This window comes from Borostomias antarcticus (genome assembly GCF_949987555.1).
Source record: "Borostomias antarcticus genome assembly, chromosome: 18".
NCBI lineage: Eukaryota > Metazoa > Chordata > Actinopteri > Stomiiformes > Stomiidae > Borostomias > Borostomias antarcticus.
The window spans coordinates 6,511,351-6,523,672 of NC_140251.1; the positions used below are offsets into that span (position 1 = coordinate 6,511,351).

The 12,322-nt window shown below is 42.3% G+C and overlaps 1 protein-coding gene across 1 annotated transcript; it reads left to right on the forward strand.

The window, feature by feature from the left end:
- Positions 1-686: 686 nt before the first annotated feature.
- Positions 687-10,246, forward strand: LOC311320794 (anoctamin-9; the record flags this gene model as incomplete). Its single annotated transcript, XM_084452631.1, has 23 exons — positions 687-707; positions 2,117-2,191; positions 2,341-2,463; positions 2,627-2,766; positions 3,081-3,130; positions 3,289-3,347; positions 3,967-4,046; positions 4,364-4,498; positions 5,117-5,210; positions 5,403-5,463; positions 5,575-5,657; positions 6,325-6,429; positions 6,544-6,708; positions 7,129-7,165; positions 7,385-7,496; positions 7,595-7,652; positions 7,911-8,008; positions 8,597-8,790; positions 9,060-9,212; positions 9,338-9,479; positions 9,638-9,754; positions 9,912-10,005; positions 10,130-10,246. The coding sequence occupies 23 exons, from the start codon at positions 687-689 to the stop codon at positions 10,244-10,246; spliced, it is 2,313 nt and encodes a 770-aa protein (XP_084308757.1).
- Positions 10,247-12,322: the final 2,076 nt, after the last annotated feature.

Here is a 12,322-nt window from a genome sequence, read left to right on the forward strand (position 1 = left end):
GTCGTTAGCTCAGGGGCTACCACTGATGCGGTCGTTTTGTATCGCCATTGAGACTGTGCCTTCTATTAATTTACCATACAAGTTGAGGCCATGGATTTATTAAGCTTGAAATACGCTATATTTTATATTTTGCTATATTTTGCCTGTGGTTGCCTGCGATAGGCAAGTAACCTATTGATAACAAAAATAAATGGTACTCTAATGCCATCTTGTGGGCGATAGACTGAAAAGACTGCAGGTAAGTGCTGAGTTACTGATGCTCAGAAATGTATGTCCTCGCTCCTGAACAATTTGAACAATCTCCGTAAACGTCTCACAAGTAGGCCTAGGCTATGTATTTAAGAGGTTGTAGTGTAGCCTAATGAATGGGCATCAAAGGCCATTTCAAAGGTCGCAGCACGCCTAATCTGAGTACCCAGACGCTCTCACAAGCACGCCAAACCCTGAAGACAAGAAACTGACATCAGTCCAACAGGTAAGGTCGCTTTTACATTCCTCGGCAAAGCAGCACAAGACGTATTGACGAGATGTATTTCCTGGTCAAATACAGGAAGTTCACCTGTTAGCCTAGTGCTGTGATGTTATAGTGCAGTTTAGGTGCGAATGTTGACTTGGCCTAATGCTTCTTATAGGCTAATTGTGCTTGGTTAAGACGAGGTAACTCCTGGATTCAACATCTCTTCATCATGCCGGGCCACAGAAGGCAGGTAGGCGCAAACGATCTTACGGGCATGTCAAGATGTTTTTTGTCTCGCAGATTTGTTATTGTTAACAACATTATAACGTTGCTTCTTGTGGTCTCTCTCCGTGATTCGGTGACGATTTGTATCGAGATAGGCTACTCGCAACATGTATAATATCAGTAGGCATATTAGCCTAATAATGACCTAGCTCTTTGTGCTGCACTTTCCATAAAGTAGCATAACACTGAAATAAGCGCAGGACCGTATGCTGTATACATATGTATTTATTAACCTACTTACTTATTTATTTATTTATTTATATATATTTTACCTTTATTTATCCAGGGAAGCCCACGTGAGACCAATGTCTCATTTACAGTGGTGACCTGGTTACACAGCATACATCATAAACAATATAAAACAATACAACAACAACAACAATATAACAATATAAAATCACATTCATAAATTTTATACAACTTACATTTTACACAAGTAGTGGGTTTTGGTAGTGACACTCAGACAGTAAAGAAGAGCTTGTCAGGATAGACATATCGTCTATATCCTTCAGGGCCTTTCCTAGGCTACTGTAGGTGATTGATATTAACGTAAGTATCATCATCTACAGTACCACTACAGTAGGCTACAGTATTGGTCTGCCCTGACCCCTCCATAGAGCTATATTACTAGGCTATGTATTTTCCAGGAGCTGTATTTTATGCTCTATGCTCTAACGCTGCTTGTTGAGAGGTTTTTACAGTTTCTTCCATTTTGGCTCAAAAGGGTGAAAGGGTTTTCTCCCTTCCCTCTGCAAAATGAGTGGCAAGGTTAGTGTATACAGTTAGTGGCAAGGTTAGTGTATTTGCATTTCCCTCCACCCATTTCTGTGCGCACTGTTTGATTGATTGCTTGATTGATTGCTTGATTAATTGATTGATTGAATGTAACAACACACCATATCCTTCTATTGTAGCCTACCTTGTCAGGCAAACCCTGTATCAAACAGCTCTCAGACTGTGATGAATGAGTCAGGATTATAGTTCAGTAGTTCTCTCCCAGGTTATAGAGCATTCCTCAAGGAAACAGAAGCTGTATTATATCTGATTGTTTTCATAGACGTAACACAATCGCGGTATACATTATTTGACATGCTGAATTGCCAGGGGAAAAGAATCATCAGTGATGATCATGCATCTCAAATAGACATGGTCCTGCAACTAACGAAAGCCTGCATGCTATAGGAACATAAGAAGACGCATACATGTATCTATTCTGCATGCTTTCAGGTGCAAAATTGACCAGTAAATATATATTCTATGATTTCTTTTTTTATATTATATTCTGACAGATTGCTTATAGGGGTATGAAGGGTGTACAGCATGGACTGTGCTCATATTCTGGTGACCTGTCCTTGTATAATCATTATTTTGTAGGCCAGCATCGAATTACTGGAGTTGTTTGGAGTGGTGAAAGAGAATGGCAGTGAGCAAACCTCACTTCCGCCTGTGGTAAGACCTGTCAGTAGGCTGTGACATCACAGCTTGGACCTACACACTGGGCTGATTTATAACGTTGCATGGTTAAGTTAATTCCGCCTGTGTCCTGGGACGGGATATACACCTGTCATTTCTCTCTATATTCTGTGCTTCATCTGCAGCACACTCCTCTGTCATATGATTACATCCTGGTCGCTAAAACAATCCAGGACCAGGAGAGAGAGACATTCAAGAAGCAAGCTGCTTTCATTGATGCATTAAAGAGGAAGGACTTTAAAATCACAGTGAGTTGTTTGCGTTTACAGTTCTAACTATGTAATAGCCTATATATTTATCTATAGCAGTCTTTATTAGTCATTAGTCAATCATTTAGATTAATTCACTATCTTTATGCCATATCTAATAACTTTCAGAACTGTAATGATGTTAATTGTATTCCTGATTTAGAAAATCATAGATGACAACATAGTCTTCTATGGGATTCAAGCCCCCAAGGAGATATTTGAGAAATACAGATATCTGTTGAAGGTTTCCGATGCCTGTAATTGGAGTTTTGAACATCAGGGTATGGTATCGCTCTCTACCCGGTAAGAATCCTGTGATAGGACAGGTGTGCCACGTCTGTTACATGTCTATGTATTTTACATGTCTATGTACTTTACATGTCTACTGTATGTTACTTTTTTCCCTATGTACTGAAGGATTGTTCTACTATATTCTACTAATTCTATGTATTTTCCGTCTCAGCTTTATATTATCAAAGACACTGGATTTTACCTGTCTCGTCACTCACTATGCTCTTTATCTGTCCCACCCAACTTGTCTGCCAATCCCATTCCCATGCTTTGCATAATTTCGTAGTGCGTGAGGGATATCTCAAACTTAATTCTACTCTTTTCAGAATCAGGATCGTCCACTTTATCCTTAATCACACCCTCATTGATACAGGAGGTGAGGCAGTTTGTGGTTTCGTCCACATTTTTATCTATCTATATATTTATTAATTTATTTACTGTATGTGCTTCAAATAAAACCATCTATATAGTTGGACTGATAGTGGTTAGACTCCCAATGTTACATGCTCTCGTCCCTCTGGTCCATCTCTGCAGAGGATTTGAGGGACCTCATGAAGAAGAGTGTGTTTGAGGCAAAGTTCTGCTTGCATGAGGTAATGTTGATGGTTTATTTCCACTCTAGAGGCTCTCAGTCCTTCTCTCACCCGGGCAGAGGCTCTATGTGCTGTTCTGTGATGAATCTCATCCTGATTGTTGTACAAACTTAATAGTTTACACACAGAATACACCCACAAGGAAATCAGACCATGCACAGTGATTTCTTAAGTTAAGCACTTTTGCAGACAAGAAATTCTGATGACTGATAAATCAGATAAAAATAGAAAGGTATTTCAATCCAGATGATATCGAAACTCTTTAAACGTCAAACATGAGTGATAAAAATAACCTACATGAATGCTTGCTATTGTTATCCAGTCTGTTGTCATATGCAGTGACACACCCACAAGCTAAAAATAGCAATTTTGACGTTTACACTTTGAAGTGCCTTGCTATTGTTGTGAACCATTTTCACCGCAATATGAAACCCGGCATGACAAGATCCTTCAAAACCCCTCTTGGCGGCCAGCAGAGTATCTGCTCATGAACCTGAAACCTGAACAGGAAACGATCAGGCAGTTTGTCCTAACACTTAGTGGAGTCATCCGCAGGCGGGATTTCCCCTGCTGACGCCAGAGAGCGAAACTCCCCTCACAGCGTCTGTTCCTGTTACAGAAGAAGAAGCAGAGGGAGCTGAGGAACACCTGGGCCAGATGGACCGCCTTCCTCCAGGGGCAACCCATAACCTCCGTCAGGTTAGACTGACTACACAACCCATAACCAACGTCAGGTTAGACTTACTACACAACCCATAACCTTCGTCAGGTTAGACTGAATACACAACCCATAACCTCCGTCAGGTTAGACTGACTACACAACCCATAACCTCCGTCAGGTTAGACTGATTCAATGATAGTTTGACTTTAAAAAATGATAGCATAAACATTCTTCTTCCTTGGCCCATGACATAGACCTTGATGTGTGTGTGTGTGTGTGTGTGTGTGTGTGTGTGTGTGTGTGTGTGTGTGTGTGTGTGTGTGTGTGTGTCTGTGTCTGTGTCTGTGTCTGGCAGGAACTACTTTGGAGAGAAGGTAGCCCTCTACTTCCTGTGGCTGGGCTGGTACACATGCCTGCTCATCCCTGCTGCCGTCACCGGGCTCATCATCTTCCTCTGTGGGCTGACCTTCTTCAACACCTCCCCTCTAATGTGTGTATCACCACTGTTCTAGCTGGCTGCTGTTAAGGAAATTATTAAAAAATTTAAAATGAGTATCGAAATGCAGAGGTTCACCTTTGTGAGTCCAAAGCTGTTTACGTTTATTCCAACAGTTAAGAGTTTGCAAAGTTGGGCTCTCTGGTAGGAGACAAGTTCTGCCAAGAGCCATGATTATCCTCAAATCACAGCATCATATCCAATACAATACAACCCATACATGCATATGTAAAATTCCAACCCTAACCAATGATATGAGAGGGTTACCAAAGAGTAGGGCAGCTCTACAGGTCAACAGCTGACCTGTATCTGAAGACCCCAGGCCATTGTTTATGGCCTTGGGAAACAGCTGTAGGGCATAGAAGTGTTGTAAAAATGCTTGAGTAACCCATTTCCCTATAAACAATGGCTTGCCAGAGAGGTTTCCAATAAGAAGAGAAAGAGTGTTCATGTAAAAGTGTTCTCACAAACTCACACATCCACATACGTTCTGGTTACACTGGTGTCAGATATGAAATGACAAAGATAGATTTGAATTTCTCTATTACACTGCTACGGTGGATCACTGTGCTGACTGCTCTCCTGGCCTGATCTGGCCACTGTGTGTTGTAGAAAGGAGGTTTGTGAGTCGGACACTGTCATGTGTCCCCTGTGTGACAAGAAATGCAAAGTGTGGCCACTCTCCGACACCTGCACCTATACTAAGGTACATTTATTCAGTGGGCAGAAGAACGATTCAGATTCAGATTGTATTTGTCACATGTATTTAGTACAGTGTACAATGTACAGTAAAATGCTACTCTACAGTGAATGACTGAATGTACAGGGAAATGTTACTGTTACTCACTGGTTGTACATTCTAACGCTGCTCAAATATAATGTTCCCCCCTTCGTGTAGGTGAGCCTTTTGTTTGACAATGAGGGGACAGTTGCCTTCGCTATGTTCATGGCGATATGGGGTGAGTCATGTGGTATATATATGTGGCGGTAGCCTTAAGAAAGTGAATGGTGTTATGTTTCGGCTCACAAAGCTATGAGAATCCTGGCAACTTCTTCTGCGTTTTTTACAGCCACGCTGTTCCTGGAGTTCTGGAAGAGACACCGGGTCACCTATGTGTGTGAATGGAAGGTCTTCGACTGGTGTGACGAGGAGGTACAGTGTTCTTAAAGGAATAGTACAGGATTTTCTTTCTTTATCTTCTTCTTATTGTGTTTATCTTATTTTTCCTGCTTTTTGTTCATTGTCTATTTTTATGTGAAGAATGTAAATTATCTGTTGTAAAGCACTTTGAGCTGCATTTATTTATATGAAAGGTGTTATATAAATAGTTATTATTATTATTAGTATTTATCTCTATTTGCGGTATTCAATTCAATTCTTTATTTCGGACCCAGGGGGATCCATATCACAATAAAAACACAGTAAAATACAGCACATTAAAAAGATAAGAAAAAATAAGTAAAAAAAACAAAGCCCTCCACATAGCTCAATTTCTGACATGCAGGCTTGTTCGCCAATGGTTCCAGAGGCTGGAAGAGAACTGGGTTAGTTATGACAGTAATGATCAGTATCTGACTCAGATGCCCTACACATAAATCTATACATCAAATTACGAAGCACAGCAGAACAGGTATATCTAAACCTAATGAACCTGATAGACCAGAGTTTCACTGATCGCTCAAGTATTGAGCTAGATAGAGATTTTCATCTGCCGCAACAGACTTTGTTCATTCTTTTGGTTGTCGCTGGTCGCGGGAACACACATTTAAACATCAGACATAAAAGTATTATTTGAAAATGAAAGTATGCCTATTCACAGGAAGAGCTGATCCTGGAGATTGTGAACGACGAACAATGTGAGCCCAAGCCGTACAAACATTCCTATCTGCGTAGTACTCTGGTTCTGATTCTGGTCATCCTCATGGTGAGTGCTTTGTTTGTCCTCAAGAGTCATTCATCCAGAATGTCTCACCAATCCAAAGCCTTAGTGTGTGTGTGTGTGTGTGTGTGTGTGTGTGTGTGTGTGTGTGTGTGTTAGATGGCGCTGATCATTGCCCTGGCTCACGCTCTGGTCGTGTTCCGTGTGATGGCGTCCGTGCTGCTGAGTGAGAGCACCTGGGAGTTCCTCAGCGACCACTCCAACACCGCCGCCGTGATGCTGGGCGCCGTGCTCCACTACTTCACCATCAACATCATGACCTGGGTACAGGGAGGGAGGAGGGACACTCTTACACTACTTCACCATCATGACCTGAGTGTTTTTCTTTTTTTTCTTTCTTTTCTTTTTCTTTTTTTTTTTCTTTAGGTTATCTATCTATCTATCTATCTATCTATCTATCTATCTATCTATCTATCTATCTATACAGGGAGGAGGGATATGGTGTCAGAATAGGGACAAAAGTATTGATCAAGCAAAGAAATGTTTTGAGCAAACAAAGAAATGTGTAACTGTACAGATCTCCTTGCTTGCTCAAAACATGCTTCACTTGCTCAATACGTTTGTCCCTCTTCTGACTCCACAGTGGGACACTCTTTCACTTCGTCTGTGCGATTCTGATCATGTCGTTGCCCCTGTAGTCCTCCTGAACCTCCCTCTGTTCTTTGCTCCTTCCTGTCTTTGCAGGTCAACAGGAAGGTGGCTATGAAGCTCAGTGAATTAGGTGTGTGGGATTGTTCAATCGTGGGATAGACTGTGAAAGACTAGGCAGAAATGGATGCGGTGTCTGAAAGTAGATGGCGAGACCTACTTTGAAGTTCATTACTGTGTAACAACAGTATTCCTCCACAAACTACTTTTGAAGACCGCTACATATTCTGGTGCAGAAGACAATTCACACAACCGTTGTTCTCAGCTGCTGTTTGTTCGTTCTGTTCCTCAGAGGAAACAAGGTCCTTCGCTGCCTTCGAGAGGACCTTCACCGTCAAGATGTTCACCTTCCAGTTCTTCACCTACTTCTCCTCACTCTTCTACGTGGCCTTCTTCCTCGGCAGGTAAGCCCCCCCCCACTCCAGTGTGTTAGATTCCAAACATCATTCCACAAAGATATCGTAGTGGGCTTCCAACATGCCGTATGCCGTGCTCTCTACAGGATCAACGGACATCCAGGTGGCTATGTGCGGATCGCAGGGAAGTGGAGGCTGGAGGAAGTGAGTCGCACACCACAGCATTCTTCTCAAAACAGGACACGCATACTTTTGTTAAATGTTGCATTTACATTACAGTCATTTAGCAGACGCTTTTATCCAAACTCACACGTGCATCTCCTTTCTAAACAAGTGACCAGGAGCATAATCTAGTGCTGAAGCCAACGTGCATGAGTGGCAAAACATTAATACAATAGGTTCTTTAAGAGGTGAATGCGATGTGAGAGATGACGTCGTCTGCTCTGTGCCCGTCCCTGGCAGTGCCACCCCAGCGGCTGTCTGACGGACCTCTTCATCCAGATGGCCGTCATACTGGTGCTCAAAAACACCGTCAGCAACGTCTTTGAGTTGGCCGGCCCGTAAGTGTACAGCGCATCATTCTAAGCCTGTGTGTGTGTGTGTGTGTGTGTGTGTGTGTGTGTGTGTGTGTGTGTGTGTGTGTATGCGTGTGTGTGTGCGTGCGTGCTTGTGTGTGCGGTTTTGTGTGTGTTTGTGTGTGTGTGTGTATGTGTGTATGAATGGGTTGTCCATCTGGTAGTCCATCAGAACTCCATTAGAGATATGGGTCATGTGCACAAGTTGGTTGTGAGGGGCCTTCAGATGGCCGGCCTCCCTAGGAGAAGGGCTAAGCAGTTAGCGAGGTACTGCTCATTTTCAGCCATCATTGGGAGCCGCTCAATGTGGAGGAGGTTCTGTTTTCATTAGCCACGAAGTAGGCCTTTGAACCTGTCATTGTCATCATCTAGCGTGTGTAACAATGCGATCACCAACCAGGCACTTATGTAACTGACTGACTTCTATTGTCTGACGGCATTGTTAGAGTTTATGTCCTTTGTATTTCTATTTATGTGGACATAAATAAATTATCAAATGTGTGTGTGTGGGTGTGTGCATGTGCGTACGTGCACGTTGTGTGTGTGTGTGTGTGTGTGTGTGTGTGTGTGCAGCTGGCTCAGCAGGTGGTTCAAGCAGAGGAAGACCAGGAGGCTGCAGCGGAAGTGTGCCCATTGTTACCTGAAAGAGGACTCAGCGACCAGCGGATCAGAGCTGTGTGACATCTGCAAGCTCTCCGACTGGCTCCGCAACTACCGCCTCAACGACGTGGACTCCTTCAGCCTGTTCAATGAGTTCCTGGAGATGGGTAGGCCTCAGAAACTGGGACAAAATGCTTAGGTTCTGGCTCCTCAACCTTGCAGCAACAACAGAGAAACAACACAAGATAATGGCAATAAAAACAGGAATAATACATCATAAATAGTAATAAAACACTACAATAGTAATAAAACAGTGCAATAAAAACAATAAAATATGTAATTAACCGGTGCAATACCTCATAAAACAACCGGTGCAATTACGACATCATAAGATTGGTAGCTTGCCAACTGAATTCTGTCGTCCGTCCGTTCACAGTGATCCAGTTCAGTTTCACCACCATCTTTGTGGCGGCGTTTCCCCTGGCTCCTCTGCTGGCTCTCATCAACAACATCATCGAGATACGCCTGGACGCCATCAAGATGGTCAGCCTGGAACGCAGGCTTGTGCCCAAGAAAACCAACGATATCGGTGAGGGACCACGAGGGATGGAAAACATGGCCTACCCCTTTGTTAATTCTGTACGTATGTGAATTGTGTCTTATTATAACGACGAAATAACAAGTGTGTGTTTTGTGTGTATGGCATGTCTGTAGGTGTGTGGACTGACGTGCTGGGGGCTATCGGTGTGCTAGCGGTCATCGCCAACGGGCTGGTCATCGGGATCACGTCAGAGTTCATCCCACGGCTGATCTACCGCTACCACTACGGCCCCTGCGCCAACGGCACCGCCCCCGAGTGAGTTTCTGATCAGATGTAGTTAGTTCTCTCTCCCCTCCCACCCTCTCTCAGTTCTCTATCTGTGTACAGTATGTACAGTAACTCACAAAAGTACATATGTGTTGCCTCCTCCGAGCAGTTTTAACATGCGATTGTGGTTGTTGGACTTTTCGAAGCTGCATGGCCGGTTACATCAACAGCACGCTGTCGGTGGTGCGAGTGAACAGCATCCATAAAGAGTTTTCACCGGATCAGATGGTCACCCGCGGGGGCATGAACGTCTCCTTCTGCAGGTTCAGTCCCACAGTGTTGGAGGATTAGATTCAAGTTGTTGAATTACTCTAAATACACCCATTGATATTCTGTACAGTGCAATGCATTTGTTCACAGTTATAGAGACTACTCAAGCAAAACCATTGGTATTCTGTAAATAGACACCTTTGTCCACAGTTATAAAGACTACAGGAGTCACGAGGACTACAGCTTCACCCCACAGTTCTGGCTGATACTGGCCATGCGCTTCGGCTTCGTCATTCTGTTTGAGGTACAGTAGGACCCACAGCTCTAGCTGAGTTAGCTGACTACAGAGTTTAACCAGTTTAAACTTAAACAGTGGTGATAACCTCCTTCTCTCCCCCATGGTCCCACCTCTCTGGGTCTGTCCTCAGCATGTGGTCGTCATATGCAAATTCGTGGCCGCCTGGTTTGTTCCGAGTGCTCCCATGCAAGTCAAGAACGTCAGGCTCTACGACAGACTCAGCAGGCTGAAGGAGGAGCTAAGGTGAGCCTTTTGAGAAATATGAAAATATTGATATACTTGTTTTCTTATTTTCAATACTTGATACCTAGGCCCCAGCAACAGCTGGACATGAGGTAATGTTTTCGGTGGCGTGTGTTGGTCAGTTGGTTTATTTACTGGTTTATTTGTTAGCAGGATTACACAAAAACTACCCAACCAGTTTTCATGAAACTTATAATCCATTCAATTTTGGAGTGGATCCGAATCACAGGGAAGGTCCACGAGTCACCCACACACAGCCAGCCATTCACCTCCATTCTTTTTTTGGACTCAGGAGCCAAAAAAATCCCCCCATTCATTGTCAATGGGGGGAATTGAAACAGCCATATCTCTACATGAGAAGGTCACAGAGACACGGGGTTTGGACTGGAATAAAGAGCTCGACCTAACGAATGCAGCAATACCAAACGTGCGCACAGAGCCACGGAATGCATTCATGGGTGGAGGTAGATTTCTAGTAGTCTTCTTCTTCTTATCTTGTTCTAACAAACGTGTTTGTGACCCTGTAAGGTCTAGTAGGGTGTGATGGTGTTGGAAGGAAGTGAGCAGCAGATCGACCCTGGCACCACGGTGACTGAGAAGCCCGTCGACGTGTCTGCTGTGTTACTGGGTTATGACCGCCATACTGTACCCACATGGATGAGCCTACAGTGATGGGTCTTATCATCACAGTCACTGTCAGGTTTATTTGTCTTGTACTACAGTCATTTCCTTACTGTACTTTAATTATTATATTCTACTCTGTACCCCTGTACTTTGTCATTACTTTGGTATGTTTAGTACTGCTACTGTATTATTTGTTGATTGTTAGTTTGTACATTATCATTGTTGTTGGCATACTGTCACTGTTCTTGTTTTTTTGTTATTTTTCTTCATTTTGCTACTGTATTACTGTATGCTGTTTGTAAGCAGGACACATCTGTAAAATAGAGCTGGTCTCTAGAGTATGTCCTTACCTGTCTAAATAAGGGTTTCTATCTATCTATCTATCTATCTATCTATCTATCTATCTATCTATCTATCTATCTATCTATCTATCTATCTATCTATCTATCTATCTATCTATCTATCTATCATACAGGTACGAGTAGTGAAATGTTCTTCTGTTAGCTCCTGTGCACACAAACTAAGATTGTGGAGAGAGCTCTCGTGTTGCCTATTTGCTATCTTATATTTGAGAATGAGAATTTCTTTTGGCCAGAGAAATCGAGGCTAAGAGACGGGGGGCCGTAATGTTTATTGATATGTTTACCAATATGTTTAATGAAGATTGTCTAGTTGGAGCTGAAGGAAATGTATAGTATTTTTTGTATCATGCTATAATGTTTATTTTATCACTGAAATGCTTTATTTTTATTTTTTATTTTTACAAAATACATACATGTTATTAAAAGTGCTATTAAAGGGCTTATGACTAATTAGCCTACTTTATTTATTTGGGCATTTATCAGCAGTGCCCAAGGCGCCTGTGCTGTAATGTTCTGCGCTGGCATAGCAACCTGGAACATTCTTACAGCAGCCCGGGTCCAGACATTTGAATCCGGAGTAACGAGACATTGTCTGATATCAGGCTATTCTATTCTTACAGCCCAGACTGTGTACTGTATTGTACTGTATACATTTGTTATCCTGTAGGCTATAATGTAATCTTGTGTGTGTGTGTATATATATATATATATATATATATATATATATATATATTGTAGAGAAGTAGAGAAACAATATATTGTTTCTCTACTTCAATTTGTTATACCCTTTTCTTATGGTTTATAATTAATAATATGTTTGTAATATGTATTTAATGTGTTTTTTTCTGACTGTGAGGAGGCTTACAATTGTTAAGCATTTAATTGTATTGTACTGTACTGTAGGTTATATTCACTATTGTCCCGGGCATATGACGAATAAACTCATGATTTGTTTACGACTATTAAGTGTAGATTATAAGCAAGAATATACTTGACGATAATAGCTTACAGCTGCTCAGTAAAGTGAGAATGTAGTTCTTCTTGTACAATAGCCAGGTAAACTACACCTCCAGTTCCCCACAGAGGTGAGGAAG